The 19,458-nt window shown below is 30.9% G+C and overlaps 1 protein-coding gene across 2 annotated transcripts in view; it reads left to right on the forward strand.

Moving 5' to 3' along the window:
* Positions 1-909: 909 nt before the first annotated feature.
* LOC123713465 (organic cation transporter protein-like) overlaps positions 910-19,458 on the forward strand; it is a 49,629-nt gene continuing 31,080 nt past the window's right edge. The window contains exon 1 of one of the 2 annotated variants that reach the window (XM_045667137.1): positions 910-1,136. In XM_045667137.1, the coding sequence (XP_045523093.1) occupies positions 1,064-1,136 (73 nt within the window). In that variant the 5' untranslated portion in view covers positions 910-1,063. Of the gene's footprint in view, positions 1,137-14,833; positions 14,986-19,458 lie in introns of those variants that run through there. The other variant, XM_045667138.1, reaches the window with a different exon arrangement.

The following is a 19,458-nucleotide window of genomic DNA, read 5'->3' on the forward strand; positions in this document are numbered from 1 at the left end:
ATTGTCAAATATGTCACTAAGATGAAGAGAACATGAGGCGCCAAGCCCACCAGATGTTAATAAAGTCAAGATAAGGGAAGAATAGAAGCTCCCATGTAGTTTATTCTCGACCACGGCTATCCGTGCCCGTATATCGGGCCTATGCCCGATCGCGAGGATCAATATGGGTCTCCATAATGAAAATGTTACGTTAACAGATTCGTAACGTAACATTTTATTTAAAGAATTACGTTCAGATCAATGCTGAAATTTAATATTATTCATCGTTCGGCTTACTTTCAACATTTTGTGTATGCAAATGTCTTCTAAAAGAAAATCAACGAACACACATGAAAATTCCTCTTACTTGTTGTTGGTTAAATACAATAAATATATTATATTTATATTTATTACACTTTAATAATATGAACAAGTAATCTACTCGAGTTTTAACAAACCTTTGCTCTATAGTATGACTATGGTACGCTAGTTACCTCGGAAGAAGGAAAGAGTGGGCGGACTGCCCACGCCTCTTTGTTCAAAGGGCCTCTAAGACTATTTCCTACGCAACAATATTTGATAATACGAAAATATAAACAACCTTTGTTTTCTACCTAAGTACTGCATCTAATCACCTAAAGGGTCTGTTAATACAGACAATACTGTACTGTATTAACACGTAAATACACGCATAACGCTACTCCGCTTTTATAACAAGAGATTATAAAAGTGTATATAATGTATGAACATCAATAGTCGTAACCAATCAATAGTCGTGGCTGGTATCTACAAATATAACTTCTGTGTACTAATCTATCGCTGTAACTACAGAATTTTCCCTTTAAAGAAATCAAGAAACTTAATCAAGGATAGTCGTTAGAGCATAGCACAAAGGCAGGTGACCGCAAACTTATTTGTCCATCCTTGACCACACGCGTTCAGTCGTCTCGCAACTTTACGTTTAAGTCATCGTCTCCAAACTTCCGAACATAAATACCGGACGTAAACTTCTACCTAGCAGTACGCCATGCGCTTTCGTATAAATCATTTTGATATTTCTCTAAATTACTGTGATTTGTGAAAAATGAAGAAAGAGGATATAACACAGCCCGAGCTCGAAGAACTTCTGCAACCGAAAGTCCTGAAAAAATCTAAACGTATGTTATTATTGCTTTTTAGTTTAAATGACATTTCAATAGTATTCGTTTCGGTGTATACGTCGTGCATAAAAACAAAAGTTAATTCAGTTTTCAGTGGAATAGAATATGACAGGCAGTTAAAATGCGTATTCTAAATATTAACTCTATGGTTACGCAAATAAATCTATTTGGCAATGGTTTATACAATATTATCAATGTTTGTGATAAATTTGTTGCACTATGCCAACAAATTGAAATACACGCATACAGTTAATTTAATGAAATTATATATCACGAAACCTGGCTTTATTTCTTTGCCGGATTTATATTTAGTTACTTTTTAGAAAACGCTTAGAATATTAGATTAAATAAAGCACTGTCGACGAGGCTCTAATGTGACATTAAAAATTAATAAGAATATTTTAAAATCATTTAAGAAAAATAAAAAAATTTCTTTTACAATATCAATTGATCTTAAATGTATAAATTTTATTTGATTAATTATTTTACAATAGGTTTGTGAAAATATTACGAACGTCTGATCAACACCCATTTGAAACCACAACCTGATTTATGGTATACTACAAACAGCCATAAATATTATAAATGTTTTGATTTACATACTAAAATGGTACGCGCAGGTAATAAAAATGTATTTGTTAAAATATTTGATTGAATAAATGCTTTTTGACACGCTTTGGTACATGTTTACGGCGCAACACAGTATAGTGTGCCTTCAATTATTATTTAAAATGTATTTAATATTTCGAATTTGAGATTTACGATAGTATTCAAAATTTTACATTAAGAATTAATTATTATTTAAGATATTTAGTAATAAGTTCTCTACCAACTAACCAGAATATTCGAATGAATTTTTTAAAGAATTTGAATTAACACGTCCAAAGGCAAAACATATTTTTTTATTTATTCTATTCTGTTCTAGACTTTACTGATGTATGTCTTTTACTGATATAAAAAAGTATAAATTTATTAATAATCATTTTAAAAACAGACGAAGTAGCAAAGTATATATATAACAATACATATTTATTGACTGATTGACCATAGCAAACGATTGTTTATAACCCTGTCGAATATGCCATAAAACTGATTATAACTACTGTTTTTCTATATCTTATTTATTAACACTATTCATATATAATACATTTTTTATTAATTGAGTTATATATTTTAGTATATAGAATCCGTCTGATAGTATACAATACGTTTCTGATATACAGAAGGCGCACTTAACGCAGTCTGTCAGTTGCCGTCAGATTCTAAAACTCAACCTCATAAATTCAAATAATAACTAGAAAAACTCTTTTCGGTGTACTGTAAAGTGTAACGATGTCCTTGGCCTTAGAAATAACACATTTTAATAAAACTTGAAAGGGTATAAACGTGATTCTATAATATTATTTCAATATATATATCCAATAGTCGTGTTCATTTGTTTCTTGTCTACAATTGCAAAAACCCCGAAGTTGTGGAAAAAAAATAATTCGCGTTTATCCTTTATGAATCATATCAATCTTGCTTTGGCGATCATGGAAGAGCATGTGTAAATATAAGTCAAAATGTCAAATTCCTGAGGATGTGCATGTCTTGTTGACCGAAAACTGGCACTTAAATGCAAGTTACGAAAGCACAACTGTAGCGACGTTAATATTTTAACTTGTAGTCATTCAGAGGTAACATAATGTTTATTTGGCATAAAAGTAGTTTGTTATAAGGGTTTATTCAATGAGGAACTTTATAATATCCTTGACGACGCCAACATCGTCCAATTCATAAAATTTTACAAGTACACCGAATCGCGAACAACAAAACCCCAAGGTCCTCACTGAGCTCACAAACAGCATGAGAAAACCCGGTAGATCGAGCCTGCGTTGGTAGGATAGAGTTAAGGTTACCTCGAAGTAATAGGTGTTCGAAGTTGGAAGCGAAGCGAAGACTTAGCGGCCATATTGATGACGGTGATGATGAATTTGTTATTAGTTGCCTTTATTTTATAGTTAATAAGATGTATGTACCTATAGCAAATGGAGTATCATAAAAAAAAAACAGTAACTTGAAGCAAAATTAAGTTTATTTTTTCGCAAATTTTCACTCTTCTTAAATATTCGTGTTTACTGCCATTCTGTGTCAATCACTTCTCGTTATTTTGGCATTACGCGAATAAGTTAAATGATATGTAAAACCACACACATAATACCCATATATTCACTGTCTCGTCAAATATTCGTAAAGGCAAACACTGTGACTCAACTTAATTTTATTTAAATAAATTCGTAGTTTCCCTGAATTTTTAGGTTTTTTCCCTTTTTATGTTTTCAATTGAGTTACCGGTAGACATGGAATCTTCATTATTTATTTTTGGATCAAAAAATTGACAAAGTTTAAGAGAAAGCAACTAGAGTATGTTTTTAGTTTCATTTATTTCTTGAAATCATCTTAGGGGCAAGATTTTGTTTTGTTCACGACGTATTTGGTGAACAACGTAGTTCATCATTAATATGTTAAAGTAACAGTGTGAGACCTAATAACTTAAGTGTCTAAAGTCAGATAAAAAAGAAGAAAAATTATGAAGTAGCATTACAAACTGATTATTTGGCCAAGTTTCTCTTTTAACATTGGCCATCTGTGCCTCATCGTCAGATTTTCAAAATTCCAAATTTCATATCATTTCTTTACATAGATGTATACTTATGAACGGTAAAGGAATATATCTAAAATACTTCTATTTTTTTATTTACCGCCGTTCTCAAATCAAGGGTGTAGAACGGAAGAGAAGAACTGGCATTAAACAGGCACGATTGGAACTCACGACCTACAGAGCACAGAATAATTTTATTTTTTACAAAAATCATAGCATATTTTCTTTGATCACTTAGTTTTAGATTATTTCTTTAAATCTGTTGAGAAGAACAGATTTTCCGGTTTGTAGGAATGCGCTTCCGTTAAATGGACTCAAGGCAGAAATTTTGCATATTATCTTGGAACCACTTTACTCTATTTTATGACTCAATTTACTTAATACATAGATTTTATAATGAATTTAATAGAAATGTTTTACCAATTCTCATTATTTCACGCCGATAATTATTTAGTTTTGTCTACCCCAGAAGAAGCTTATTCGCGCAGTTGCACGAGTTGACTTCGGGTATATACGGGAAAATACAAATATCATATGTTGATGTCACCTTCATACATCATTCTTGAGTGACATCGGAAAGATATATATATTATATATTACAATAGTTGCTCGAGAAATTTATCAAATTGATTAATACTTCAAAAGAGTTTTCCGTTATAACTTATATGTATTGGGGAGAGTCCATACACCATCGTAGATTATCTTTAAGGAAAACAACTAAGTAATCGTCATGTTATATTTAACAATTATCTGTCTTACTCTTCACAAATGTACTCCTATATATTTACCTATTCACATAGATGTTTCACGATTTTAAGAAAGAAAATTTACTTTAGTCTAGAGTAATTTTGTCGAATTCTTATATACAATATTTACTATTGTTATTCCTATTCCACCATCATCAAGTCTCTCGCCAATGGTCTCCTCCAAATGTCGCCATTTTGATATATCCTAAGCTATTCCATTCTACGGTCTTCCTTGTTATGTCTCCCTCTCAACACCTCACCTGTTAGCTTCCCCTTTCAATACTTTCTACTTAGGATTCAATTACAGCAACATTCATCATTAAATTAATCGTTAAATTCAAGAAACTTGATGTTGTGGGTGATAGATTTAGTTGCTAGTCAAGGTCTTAGCTATTTTATTTATACTTAGTAAGAGATTTGTCACTTGATTAAAATTAATACCTTTGACCAGATTATTTTCTTTTGATTTTCAAAATTACTTCCTTAGAGTTAATTATCAATATTTGAGTGAGTTAATATAAACACAAATCTAAGGTCTTGGATCTAGAAATTGTAGTGACACTGGTTCCATATAGGTAGATCACATAGACATATAACTTGTACAAACAAGTTGATTGTAACATTAAATTTTGAATTTCGCCTATCCAGATGATATTATAATATAACAATGTTGTAAAATATATTGCTTTTAGTATATATGTAAACTAATTTAATATGTATATCACATTATTAATCCAATGTCATTGGCTGTGTTAATAAATATAAATTATTACTTTCAAACATTCATTTAAATTTAAATTACTTAATCTACATGTACGAGTACAATAGGAAAACCGCATCGTGAGTAATTCTTTAAATAGGTATCGATTTATAAAATTACACAGCAGAATGACGATAAACGGGGATTACTTTTTTAATTTGCATACAAACTGTTTTGCATGCAAACAAGTGAATGATGACAATCTCAATTATTCGTCAAATATTGTCATTACCACTCGAAAAATCTAGTGGCTACTTAGAGAATAAGTGTGTACAGAGTGGTTAAGCTATGTGCCTCTGAACCCTAAGGCTTCATCGCTGCACCAATGGTATATACTGCCTACTACTTTAATAATAATAATGCCCTATAGTGAAGAAAAACGTCCTGTGGAAACTGGAATTCCTTACATCTAATAATTGTTAGTGTGTATCAGGCACAGAAGGCTGATCTACTTGTGTATTAAGATATATAATCACAAAATATCTACACAAATCTAAGGTAGTAGTAATCTAAGTAATTGTAGGGACACTGGTTCCATAAGTAGAAAACACACAAAATTTGATTAAACAAGTTGTTTATAACAATATGATTTGAATTTTGTTTACCCAGGTGCATACGAGTAAGGCCAAGTTAGCTTTGTTCTAAAATAAATAATATTAAAACCATACTTATTCCAGAACAACATGGGTTTAATGAGATTTAAATTTATATTTAGTTTTAGTTATTGATATCTTTTTTCTTTTTAAAATTTAATATTTTATGGTTGCTTGTTTAATGGTCTCCATTGAGCGAGCTAATACAAATAATTGAAGTTTGTGTATGTGTTTTAAATTATGGAAAGTCATATTTTCCTTTACAACTTATGCGTACACGTTGTTTAAGAATTTATAAATAAATAAAACCCACATATATTGGCCAAAAAATATTTTACAGGATTTTGTCCATTATATGTTTCAATAGTTCCTGTCTTAAGGTACATATTTTGAAGATTGTCTTAAAGTTCTATTGAAAATTAAATGCAAGAATACCTCATACTATGACTTAACATTGACCCAATAATGTGTAGCTTAGTTATCGAACACAAAGTAATGCTTTGAATATCAACACACCTATAAAATCCATGGAATTAAAATGATTATGGTATTTGTATAATACTTTAAATTCTATTAAAGTGTCAAATCAAATATAATGGATAATATCAAAAATATTTTTTTTTCAGACCTTTCCGCTCAGTAGTTTAGATGAAAGTTTCTTTGGGACAGGTGACATGCATGTGGAAATGTTCACGTGACCAATCGTGAGCAAACGATAATTTACAAATATTATACGCCGGTCGTAAAATATTTTTGTGCAAACGCCATTCAGGTTTCTGACAAATCCATTTTCATATCTTTTCGCAGTTTTTATCGAATTATGATAACCATGTTTGGTGTACCTAAGTAATGTTAGAAGTTCATACATTTTGTGCCTTCGTACTAAAGCGTAACCATTTCCGATACACTACCTTTATCAAGACATGTCGTACATAGACATATCATTTATTATTCTATCATATAATGTAACGCCTCAAGCCTTCTATATATTATCAACATTGCACAATCTAATTTAAGACATTGACGTATAGTTAACCTCTTAAGTTCGTCTTAAACTATTGCAAAATATGTCTAAACAAACGCCGTGTTAGTGGCAACCAGTCCGGTGACATTTATGAATGTTAAACATCTCATGAATCAATTTTTAATAACTGTGTAGGTATTTCACGGTGAAGGCTTTTTTTTTCAAGGTGAAATGTATTTTTTAAATATGGTTGTATAATATATATGTATTATTTAGATTTTTGATTTGATTGTGATTTCAATAGCGATACCCATAAGCCTCGTGGCTTGAGCATGCGTCTCTCATCCCTGGTCATTTAAAACAGTGACAAGACATGCCATAACCAAAAGTCGACAGTGGGCACAGACAGCAGATCACCTAGTTGCCTAAAATAAAAAGAAATGTTCACGAAACAGATACAAAAACCTAAGTCCCAGTCTTTTCTTCAAGTAGCGATTCTGATTCCACTATTGGATGTTCATACTAGTTAATATTATGTTTGCGACACAGTGCTACGGACATTGAGAAAGAGAGTCTGGTTTCATGGTTAAATGACGTTATTACTCTTTTAATCACTGAGTAACACTAACTCAAAACTTAGCGATTGAAAAGAGTGGCGGAAAGTGTCTTGCCCGCTCTACGCCTTTGACTTGCGAACTGGTAGTAAATGTAAATTTACAGTTAATTTAACTTCTTTTCTGACGTTCATAAGTATACTTGTTTACTCATATGAATAAAGTTATTTTGTGTTTGAGTTAATTAGTGATCGGGGTACCAATATAAGACAACAGTTGACTAATAACTGAGGTCCGTACCGTAAATAAAGGAAGTTTTGATTTAAATATTTGAGAGTGTTTGAGACAAGAATGTTACTTGAGAATTGGAAGAGGTCTTTGTAATCTTGAAGTTGCATGGAAGGTTTGCAGGGGGATACTGCACTACCTAAGCGGGGACCATGAATAATTCTTCATTCATCATTCATTATTGAATATTTACATCGCTTGTGTAACTATTATCACCTAACAAACGACTTCGACGATGGCTCTTAGGTGCGAATTTTAAGAAAAGCATGTTTTTTTTATTACATGTAAACATCACATCTTTTAAAGTGGGCCAGGACAAGTTATTAGTACTGAAATAAGCAATATAAAAATTTAATCTTTGCTATTTACATTAACAGACGTAATAAACCGAGGTATTTGGATTATCGTAGAACAAACGCTTAAATGTTACGAAAACCTTCAAGGTTTTGAACCCAAGACTACAGTTTTGCCACGCGTTATTTATCACAATTTTATTCTTTTTGCGATCAGTCTTCTGTGCTTAATATCACATTAACACTAAGCCCTCGCTACTTCTCCTCTAGCTGTCGGAAATGTTATCATTAATATTTCCTGATGCAAGAAAGTGGCGAGTGTGAACACTCATGATAGGTGAATTAGCAGCCCATTGCTATTAACATATACACGCTGTCTATTTCCCTACAAAATAGGGTTACACTTAATACTGTGGATGTGTGGCACAACACTCGTCGACGATTGTTGGGTCCGACACATGCCAGTTCAGTTCAGAAAAGGTAAATTGTGCAGTTGGACAAAGCAAGCTTACACTTGTCACCGTCATAATACAGTAGTCAATAATATAATTAAAACCCTTTGGAATACACAAATTAATATTAATCTCGCAATCGAAGTTATAGCTGAAATTTACAAGATAAATTAGATACAAATATCGACATAAGCAATATAAAAACTTATGTGGCTACCTATCTGTACTTCAATAACCATTCTTCCTAAAGTTCTTATTGATGTTGATAATCTAAAACTTATGATTCGAAACAAGAATTTACTACATTATCTCAAAGTAATAAGTGTTTCTTGAGCTGTTGAACGATAAGAAAATTAGCATGAAATCACATATTTTTTCTATATTACATAAAATGCCAAATATTTATAGAGAAACAAAGAAGGTTGTTTTCAACGAAAGTAGTACACTTGCAGGAATATAGTTTTACATATGTTCCATTTGTTGTGTTGTACACGTTGCAATAAAAATAATTTTTGCTCGTTACATTTAATTAATTCAACACATGTTATCATATTAAATACACATTTTCTTAATTAGTTATGTAATGAGTGGAATTTGCTACATTTAACAAAAATAGAGTTGTAACAAGGAACCTTTAATAATGAGTAACTGTTGTTTATTTATATATCTCGTTGTAGTTTGTGTATGTACGTATAAAAAGTAATTCACTGGTGCTATAATCACTTTAGGTTCGGGCCTCAGATTTCATGATTATTTGTCATTCTAATAGCCAAGTAGGTGATCAACTTCCTATGTCTGACACACGCCATCGACTTTTCCGGTCTAAATCAAGCCGGTTTTCACACGTTTTCCTTCACCGTTCGAGCGAATGTTAAATGCGCACATATAAAGAAACTCCATTGGTGCACAGCAAGGATCGAACCTGGAACTCAGGGATGAGAGTCGCACTCTGAAACCACTGAGTCAACACTACTTGTTGTACGTTAGCTTGCTGTATGTACGTATATATTTTAATAAAAATTTCAACTTAACTTTTTATCTAACTACTGTTGTAGAATTAATCTATACACACTATTAATGTATTTACAAGTTGCTGTATTTTTTCGTAATAATATCATATAAGCTGATGTATTTAAACATTACGACTCCATTTTGTTAGCAATGGGCATTTGTGGCCGATCTACGCACTTCTCTAGTAGTAACGTATATACTACGTAGTATATTGTGTTTTTGTAACATTAATGTATGCACGATGAACATGGAACACGGACATTCGAAAACATCTTATCATGCTAACTCTCAATGGAAATATCCATTCTGAAACTGAGAAGATCTCAAGAGAATAGAAATGTAGGTAGAAGGTAACACGCAACTATTTAACGCCCAGTTTTGTAGCCTAAACCAAATCATCAGTTCTAACTATGGCTTGGTCTAGTAGGTTTAAAACTAATATTAAGGCAGGCTAGAAAGGTGAGAAAGGTTGGCTTTGACTCTCATCCCTGATTTCGTAGCTGTGGTCCAAAGGACCTATTTGGCTATGTGCGCGTTTAACACTCGCTCGTACGGTGAAAGAAAAAAATACTGAGGAAACCGGGTTCTTTGGGTAAATTTTTACGATGCGCGCGCACACCGGCACAAAAAAACCGACACCCTGAAGTTAGCTATTATCAACATTTAGACAACATAGTTTCTTCTTCTTAGGGTTGCTTTTCTACAAACGTAGAATAAAAAATTTGAAAAACTTTTATCTTGTTAAGGTATAACTTTTAAGGCATGTCCGTAAGTACACACACATATTTATGCTATAGAAAAGTGTGGGGGGGAAAATGTAAGTCGACGTAGCAAGCATAGCGAGAGTAAAATAGATTTGTGTTTTTGTGTCTATTCGAATGTTTAATAATCGACTGACCAAAATGCAAAATAATTAAACATTTATAAAAAAAAATACATAATGTAAGAGCAGATTAATGTTAAAACTTTAGTTGAAATGATTCGTTAGATAACGAGGGCATATAATCATAATAACTTAATTGAAGGTTAGCTGAAATTATTAACGCAAATGTCATTGAATATTCGTCACGATTATGACACTTTTTTCGCTTAGAATCAAGTATACAGTCAACCAAAAAAATCCGTCTAATAATCAATCCAGTTTTGTACTCAAACTTAATTTTCTTTGACGCTACAAACAAACAAGACTGGGGAATGTTATATCAAAAACTTTTATTTTATGGGTTTTGAATACATATTGTACTTTAAGCCCATTTACTTATATATATACCCATATACTCATATAAGTATACCCATACTTATATAAAGCAAGCATATAACTTTACTTTTTGAATAACTTACAGATCTGATAAAAATATGGTCTTATCAAACATCTTATTTTATGCTGTAGTCACTACAGCATAAAATAACGCCTTTTAATAATAAATTAGCAATATTTAACGTCAGGATTTCTGCTTTGCTTAAATGCTGTAAGTAGTTTTTCAAGTTATAATTCTGTGTAGTGAATAAGTTTTTCAAGTTGTAATTCTTTTGGTGCATTAGGGAAACAAGAGGAAATTTTTACGATGCGCGCGCACACCGTCACAAAAATCCGACACCCTGAAGTTACCTACAGTCAAAAGTTTAGTTATTTCTATTGTTAATGTCGTTTTTTTTCTACAAACGTACATTAAATTTTATTTTAATAACCAAATTTAGTTCCGATAATGCGTAAACCTATGCCTGACACCTTATGGTTTAAAAATATCAGTAGATGAGTATCTAAAACTCCTTACAACGTATTGAATACATTGATATACACCGTGCCAGTATCCTGTCTATAAATAGCTGCTGTAATTTATTTGAACTAACATTCAGGATTTTTAAAAACAATGTATGAAAACTTACTATTTATTAATAAATATTATTTTTACATAAATTACTAAACCTTAACCTAACACCTTATTTTTTATAAAATACTCTTATTATAAGCTTAACAAAAACTCTGACCTGCTTATCATAGCGTAAAGTGGAAACGAAGATATAGTTAAAACAGTAGGTAAATTGGGACTTTGTTTTAATTTCTGTATACATTTATCAAACAAAATATTTAAAACATCGTGCCCAAAGAGATTACGTTTCTCCCGAATGAATAAGTCTATTAATTATATAGGGATCAGCAGTGCTACTGTGTGGAAGCCAAGCTGGTTCTAAAGGGACCATTTTAGCATGATGGTGTTCCTCTAATCCAGAATCTTCATCACTAACAAACTCAAATATACCTTCAAAGAAAAAATTAAAAATGTCAGATATGGTGTAATTTTTTAGTTTTTTAAAAACTTTTCTTTTGAATGTTAATATCATAGTCCTTATGCACTTAAAAGCCTCCCATAGCAGGTCCTCAATAAATGTCTTTATCTGCGTTTTGACAAAAGATATGACTGACATTAAACTATCTTCTTGGTCGTCTTCACCCATTAATCCAAGAGCAGTCAGGTCTCGCTTTATCTGAGTGGTGCTTGCGTTTGTTGCGATGACACAACATGCCAAAAATATGATGGTTGCTGACATCTGTAAAAATTTTGCAGGCGTTAATTTTTGAAAAGGAAGTTATGAGTTGGCTTTGAATGATAAAATACAAAAACTATTTGTTACACCAAAAAAAAAGCAACACTGACATTGTTCAATAATTACAATAATAGTGGTCCTTTAATCAATTGTAATTAGCTATGTTATTTTGGCGCGTTAGAGAACAATTATAAGTGTAAATTTTTACGCGGCGCGCACAGACCACCACAATAAAACTACACCCTGAAGTTAGCATAGTCAACATTTTACAATAAAAATTGTCCATTTCTCTATGTAGAAATATTTTTTGTGATATTTAAATAAACTTTATTTAAGTAGATAATGCGTTATAATAAAACTTTCAATTTGAATATTAAATACCTTTTCTGTATTGTTAGTGTCGTTTTTCTACAAACGTAGAATAAGGCGATGTATAAAAAATTAAAAAAGATAATTATTTTGTTACTCCAAAGAAGTATTGCTTCTAATATGTAGATAAACAAAATATTAACAGCTATTTAGTTTATAACATATGATGAGCTTGTTAAGCTAAGAGATACAATACAATTTTACATACTAGATAAGTTGATTTAAATAATGAAACCCAAAGTCATAATGAGACTAAAGTTATACAATAATTTTGATAAATGAACATCAAGTTTTATTATACTTTTTTCGTGTCTCTGCAAATTCGCTAGTCCGCTTTAAAGAGTGCATTTCCCGTGATGGAAGATATCTAACATTATATAAATATTTACTGCAATTATATTATTAAAAATATAATTAGTTTTTTTTATAAATATTTTTAGTTTAAAATTTAAAAAAAAATTATCATCTACAAACTAGATTTACGCGTCTACAGTCTTAATGCAATTTTTAAGTAGTTTATGACGCTTTCTGACAAATTGTGTTTTCACTTTGGCAAATAGAGGCAGATGAGTAGTTAATTAAAGTACTTTCCGGTGCTTTCAAAAAAACAAATCAAATCTATATTATTTTTATGTTACGTCGTCAACTTATTGAACGTGTGAATTTTGTTTAATCATCTGATATTTTTGTTGTTAAAAATTTACTAAAATAATGAAATTTTTTAAGTATATGAATAATTGTCCTTGTAGCAATACAGCTGAAGAGACGGTGTTGCATGTTCTGACCGACTGTCCAATGTATGGATACGACAGGTATAACACTGAACAAGCTATGGGCATGGAGGTGCCAGAGGCGCGGTTAAGGGAAATAATGTTCAACATTAGGTTAAGAGGCATCTTTCTGGGATTTGCTTTAAAAGTCATAGAAAAAGTTGTTAATAGAAATAGATAGTAGTGTTTAATCTATTAAATACCTCCGATTACTACATAGTCGGGAAATTATCTAGAATTATATTTAAAAAGTATATGAATAAACAAACTTAAAACTAACTTAACCATTTTATTCAACACACAGTAATAACTTAGACTCAGCCATTCAAATTTTAGTATATATATCACCTTTATCATTAATATAACAATAACCGTACGAAATGACATTGAAATCCTTATATTTGTAATAAAAATCAAAATTAAAAAGTACACATACCTCCCGGTAATAATTAATACACGTCACTGACATACAAACTTAAAGACAACGAATGTAACATGGGTTTTTATTATATTTTGAGGTCATATATTTAATTATGCATTAAATAATGATCATAATTGATACTGATTTAATTAATTAGAATATTACTTAATACATATGAATCATACATTAATTATAGGAAAGGCAGAAATATTTCGCTTTTAATTGATTAATTTCATTATACGCCATTAGTACAAAGGTGACAGCAAAAGCCGAAAATCTGCTTATTATATTTTTCTTTAAATATACTGAATTAAATATATAAATATTTTTGCCAACCGTTTACAGTTCACAATCATAACATTTGCAGGAATACTGTAGTCGAACACTCTTACACACATTATACTTTATATAAACAACGATTCCTTTGATTACAATCTCCGCTACATATTTTCCTTCAGGTGGTATGAAAAATTCCATATAGGAAACGAATTTTTCTTTCACGTTTTTTATTCGTCGTTCAACTGTTTTTTTATTTTCATTTGTTCCATTTCTCGTTTCCTATAGTGATAAGTGAGGAAATCGATCGCTCACAATGACAATGCCAACAGACAAATTATCTATGAAACTGATACAGAAATCGTAAGTGTTTTAACTAGACCATTGCTCTTCTTTGATAGATAAAAATATTTAACTTAAAATAAATTTCATGAATAACATTTTTGTTTTATTGCATGGAAGAGTGTTACATATTATATTTGATTATATATAATTAAAAGGTTGCTTGTAATTGACTTATAGACTGATTTTAAAACGTAACATTGTAATCTCAAATTAATGCAGTCGATAACATCTAGGAAAACAAAAAACTACATAATTTTACAAAACAGATAACCACAGCATGCTTAATAACTACTGCCAACATAATTCTTACAAACAATAAATATATGATCTTAAAAGCAGAATATACAAATAAGTAATTGTAAAAATTAGGAAAGGATAGCTTCGCGAAACTGTTAGTAACAGAAGTGAATTTGATCAATTTCGGTTATTTTAGACTAAAATTAAGTTTTATCCTTAAATTAAACGTGACAATTTCTTGCAATAAGGTTATCTTCCGGTTAGGCCATTCTCTACATTAGCATAAAATTGGGGATAAATAGTGGTATAATTCCATTGTCCATATACTTTTAGTTGCATTTTACAATTCCTTGTGTTTTTTATTAGTGGCAATGAGCGCTGTGTTCGCGCAAAATTCCGCTTGCTATCAGTTTAATACGATCCACTGTTGAGCGCGCGCATTTCGCGTAAGATTGTTACAAAATACACGAAATGAGTAAATAGTGCTCTGTGAAATATTCAATGTTATGGTGAGAATAAATAAAATGACTTCTTTTCCTGATGCTATGAGAAAATGCTTCAAAATGGGACTTTTTCGAAGTAAGTTTTTTCTTGATGCGATACCGTCCTCGGTTAAATAATAATGCATATTTTTATAATTGAACTTTAATTTGTAAAATAACGTACTTAATGACTAACTTTTCAGCTACTTAAAATATCTTTAGAAAAATCTCTTCGTTTCTAATAATAAAAAATATTTATTCAAACAACCAGAAGTCAATATGGTTATTATTGTGTTAGTTATAATATTGTCCTAAATATTATATTAGTAGGTTATCTTTAAAGTATATTAAATCATAATATGAATGATGGCCATGGATCAATCCAGGGCAATCCAGCCTTCCCGCTAATACCGCAAGCAGCGACCAGTTTTTTAGGTTCTGCTGGCTAATTTTTTAAACCATCTTTTTGGAATTTGAAAGAAATCTAGGGCAATAAATTCGGGCAATAAACAATTACTAGCCAATATAATAGTAAACACTACAATAATATTTATCTTGCTCGATTATGAATAAAAAAATCAAACTACATATACAATTAATTTAAACTAAGCGTCGTTTAACAGGCTATTTAGATATAAATAAGTCGCTGTATCTTAATTATTATATAATTTAAAGTTACTTCCTTAGTGAACTGTTCTTACGACTCACATGAATTATCACGTGTGGTTAAAATTTGCTTTTGACTTGAAAAGTGTAGTTTAAAATATAACAGCCCTATGTCGAAGACTTGGCTTTGACAAATTTTAGTTGCCGCTTTCTCGACTCTTAAATTTTTTTGTTTAATTTATTTTATCGAAGAATGTTACTGCATTTAAAAACTATTAACGTATATTTAAATAGATTAGTTAGTTTCCATCGCAACTATTCTATTGGACATAATAACATGAATATAACATATCTTAGCAATTATAGAAATACTTGACTACTATACCCTATTATAGATCATATGATCTATCAGTGTCTAGAGCAGTAGAGCTGTGTATTAAAATAAATATTACTAAATACAAATAGGCGTAACCTGGATTTTTGATATCGAATTTCAGTTTCTTTGATTATTTCTTTGGTAGGTTGATTTTTAGGTCGTCTTACAATGTTCTAGTATAAGGAAGTTAATTTCGCGAGTATAACTTAGTTTTATTATTCGTAGCAGTTCCTAAACTTATGGTATAATAAGTTTACATTGAGATAAAAAAAATATATATTCTAAAATAGCATTACAACAAACATATGAAATTATGCAGTTTTGTATGATACAACTAAAAAGAAAAACTAAATCAGTGGTGCTTTTTAGGTCTGGGACTCAGATTTATGTATCTGTTTTATGATCATTTAATCTAATAGGCAAGTCTATCCATTACCTGACACACGAAGTCATTTTTTTTGGGTCTGAGGCAAGCTTGTTCGCCGCACGAGCGAGAGTTATTTGCACAAATAGAAAGAAAGTCCATTGGTGCATCCCCTATGCACCTAAGACCTCAGGGTTGAGAATCGCACGCTGAAGCCACTAGGCCACTTCTCTGTATGACATAATCAGTTCCATACAATGAATAGATTTGGATACTCATAAAAACTGGCAACGCAAACATAGCTAATGCGTAATGTTATATTTTCTACAATTTCTTAAAATTATTGTCCACCTTTAAACCTCATTAAATATTTATCATTTACTACACTTATATCATGGATTCAATTCCTAAAATGATACAATACTTATATATCATCATCTTTGGCTCAAATTATACTCGTTACTTCTCTTTATATATTTTTTTTCAATTATCTTAAAACAATTAGCTTGCGGTAAGCCAACACAACAAAATCTTTATTCAACAAAATAATTTTCTATTGAATTTAATATTACAGAAGTCAGCTGTCAGTTAACCCGTAACAATAACAGGTATTGTTATATTACGGTTGAAACAAGTCAACAGTTATTTGTAAAAAAAGGCTTGCAAATAAAACATATTTATTTATTCATTTTATTAAACACTTGCATAAACACTAATATACAATCAGACTTACATTACGATCTTTTCCAAGCAATCATATCGAATCAAACAAAAAATATATATATGTTAAAGTGCACGATGAAGGCATTATTGTTATAATTACAGTTAGACCCAGAGCAGTTTTGAAAACAATAATATATTCCTTTTTTCAAAAGTGGTTGATTATGAATTAACTAAAGTAATTGTAGTAAAATGTCAAATTATATATTATATAAAAGGATTTTGTGAGATTTAATAACGCTTGAAAGGTCGCGTTAATCATTAGCAACGGTCTTAGGTTTGAACCCTGGCTAATACCAGAACTTGTTGGACAATTAGAAAAAAAAATTGACAATCTTTTGGAGGATAATTATCTACTTTATAGAACGCTTTACGAAAATCCACATATACGACATCTACCTGACACCACTTCTCAGTTTCTCGCGACACCATGTTAGCCAACGACAATAGATTTGTATTAATTGGTCTATGTGAAAGAAAGGCGTGCTGGGGATATATATATATATGAGATAGAGAGCGCGTGTATGGCCAACTTTATTCGTAATTAAGTTCTTTTTTTTACTTTTCTCAGATCTTTTAATAAATTCTAAGTTTTAACAGGCATATTAAATGCTAGCATACATATCATTTACAATTAAGATTAGATTACCTGTATTATTTATAACAGGGTATAACCTTGGTTGAAATGCAACATGAATCTCATTTTGGAAGACGCGGTTAATTTTTTATTTTGACATAAAATGTTAGCGATTACGATCAACAAGATTAACTTTAATCAAGGCTAGGTTTAAATTAAATTATTAAAATTGTTTAATTTTAAACGCATATTTGTAATATTCACGTTGTAGTCGCATTTTTCCGTGTCCAATTATAAAACTGTACGAATATTTCAGTATTGTACTTTAGCATTCATCATAATTAACAATGTACTTAGTTCTTGGTTTTAAAAACTTTGAACGTGATTTTTAAACAGTCGTGTTATCTTGCCTTGCTTTATTGGTTTTTCTCATGAACTCAGAGTACTATATATTTATGCACACGATTTTATTAATAAATCTTAGAATTGCCTTTGATCGTTAGAATAAATAAGGCATCACAAAATTCTACCTCCATGACTTCGTGGTTATCGAATGTGTACATTCCTTGTTTCGGATTTAAAACTATTATTGCAGTCCAGTTACATAGTTCTTATATTAATGAAAAAGGGAATGTGTCATATGGCAAATTAGACAATCTTCGTTTAGGTTCCTTGGATGGCATTTATAGTAATCGTTGGTAGTTTATAATAACGAATAGAATTATTATAATGCAACTTTAAATATACGGATTTATAGATGTTCTAAAGCCGTCTTGCTTTTTGTGCAGCACAATGTAACAAACGAGCCAAGAAGCCTCATCTGATGTTAATTGGTACCGCCACCACTTTCATTGCCAGAGAACTCGCAAATGCTTGCCGGCCTTTTAAGAATCCATATTTTGTTGACCACCAATTGGGATTACCCATACATATACCAATTAGTAGTTACACATTTTAGGTGTAGGCATTGATTTGTTTAGTTTTTATAATGACAACGCTTTTACCTTCAGTTTTTTTTACTACGCAAGTAGGAACTAAATTGGTCATAGGAAGTCTTTTAATTGTATTTTTTAAGGCTCGTTTTTAGACGAATAAAACCTAGTTTTAAATCATTAAGAAACAACAAAAATGTAGAATTAACGATTTTTTCATCCTTAATAATAATCGAGTGGCGCTACAACCCTAAAAGTGTCTTAGCCTCAGATTGCATGCGTTGTTTGATTTGAGACATGCCGGATTCCTCACGATGTGATGACAATACGAAATAAATTCCTATTGTAGACAGAAGGTCCATTGGATTTTTTTGGAAAACTACGATTACATAGTGCATAATATATCTTTACGAATATGTAATTAGACTTCATATCACTTTAATAAATAATTTAAAAAAAATTTATTTATTTTAAAAGGCACACTAAGGAAACACACCCAAACACTTACAGAAAACACATGACATACAAGAACATGATACATTAAGAAAAACACTTTTTGAACGGATTAAATTTAGAATTATGTAAATAATTATAAGTTTTTAATAATAATACATGCATGTGCATCAATAACAAGTATGCACAACATTTAAAGGGAAACATTACAATGACAAAGGGAAAATAACTTAAACATTAAAAGTATATGACAAACCAGACCAAAAAAAATACAAATAATACAATTGTGCAATTTAACATTTTAATATATTTCTACCATGCAATTGTCACTATTGGTCACGGATCAACAGTGGCTGCAGCATCTTACCTCGGAAGACATGGAGACTGTCATTAGATGGATCTGCTTTGCATGTACTCAGAGCGTGGTTCAATGCAGATAGAGATCTGTTTAGAGGAGCATTACAACTAGGGAATGCAATCCCGACTCGAGATCCCGCGGTATTAGAAATATCAAACCCGGCGAGATCCCGAAATTTTCGGAA

Source organism: Pieris brassicae, chromosome 8 (genome assembly GCF_905147105.1).
Source record: "Pieris brassicae chromosome 8, ilPieBrab1.1, whole genome shotgun sequence".
Lineage (NCBI taxonomy): Eukaryota > Metazoa > Arthropoda > Insecta > Lepidoptera > Pieridae > Pieris > Pieris brassicae.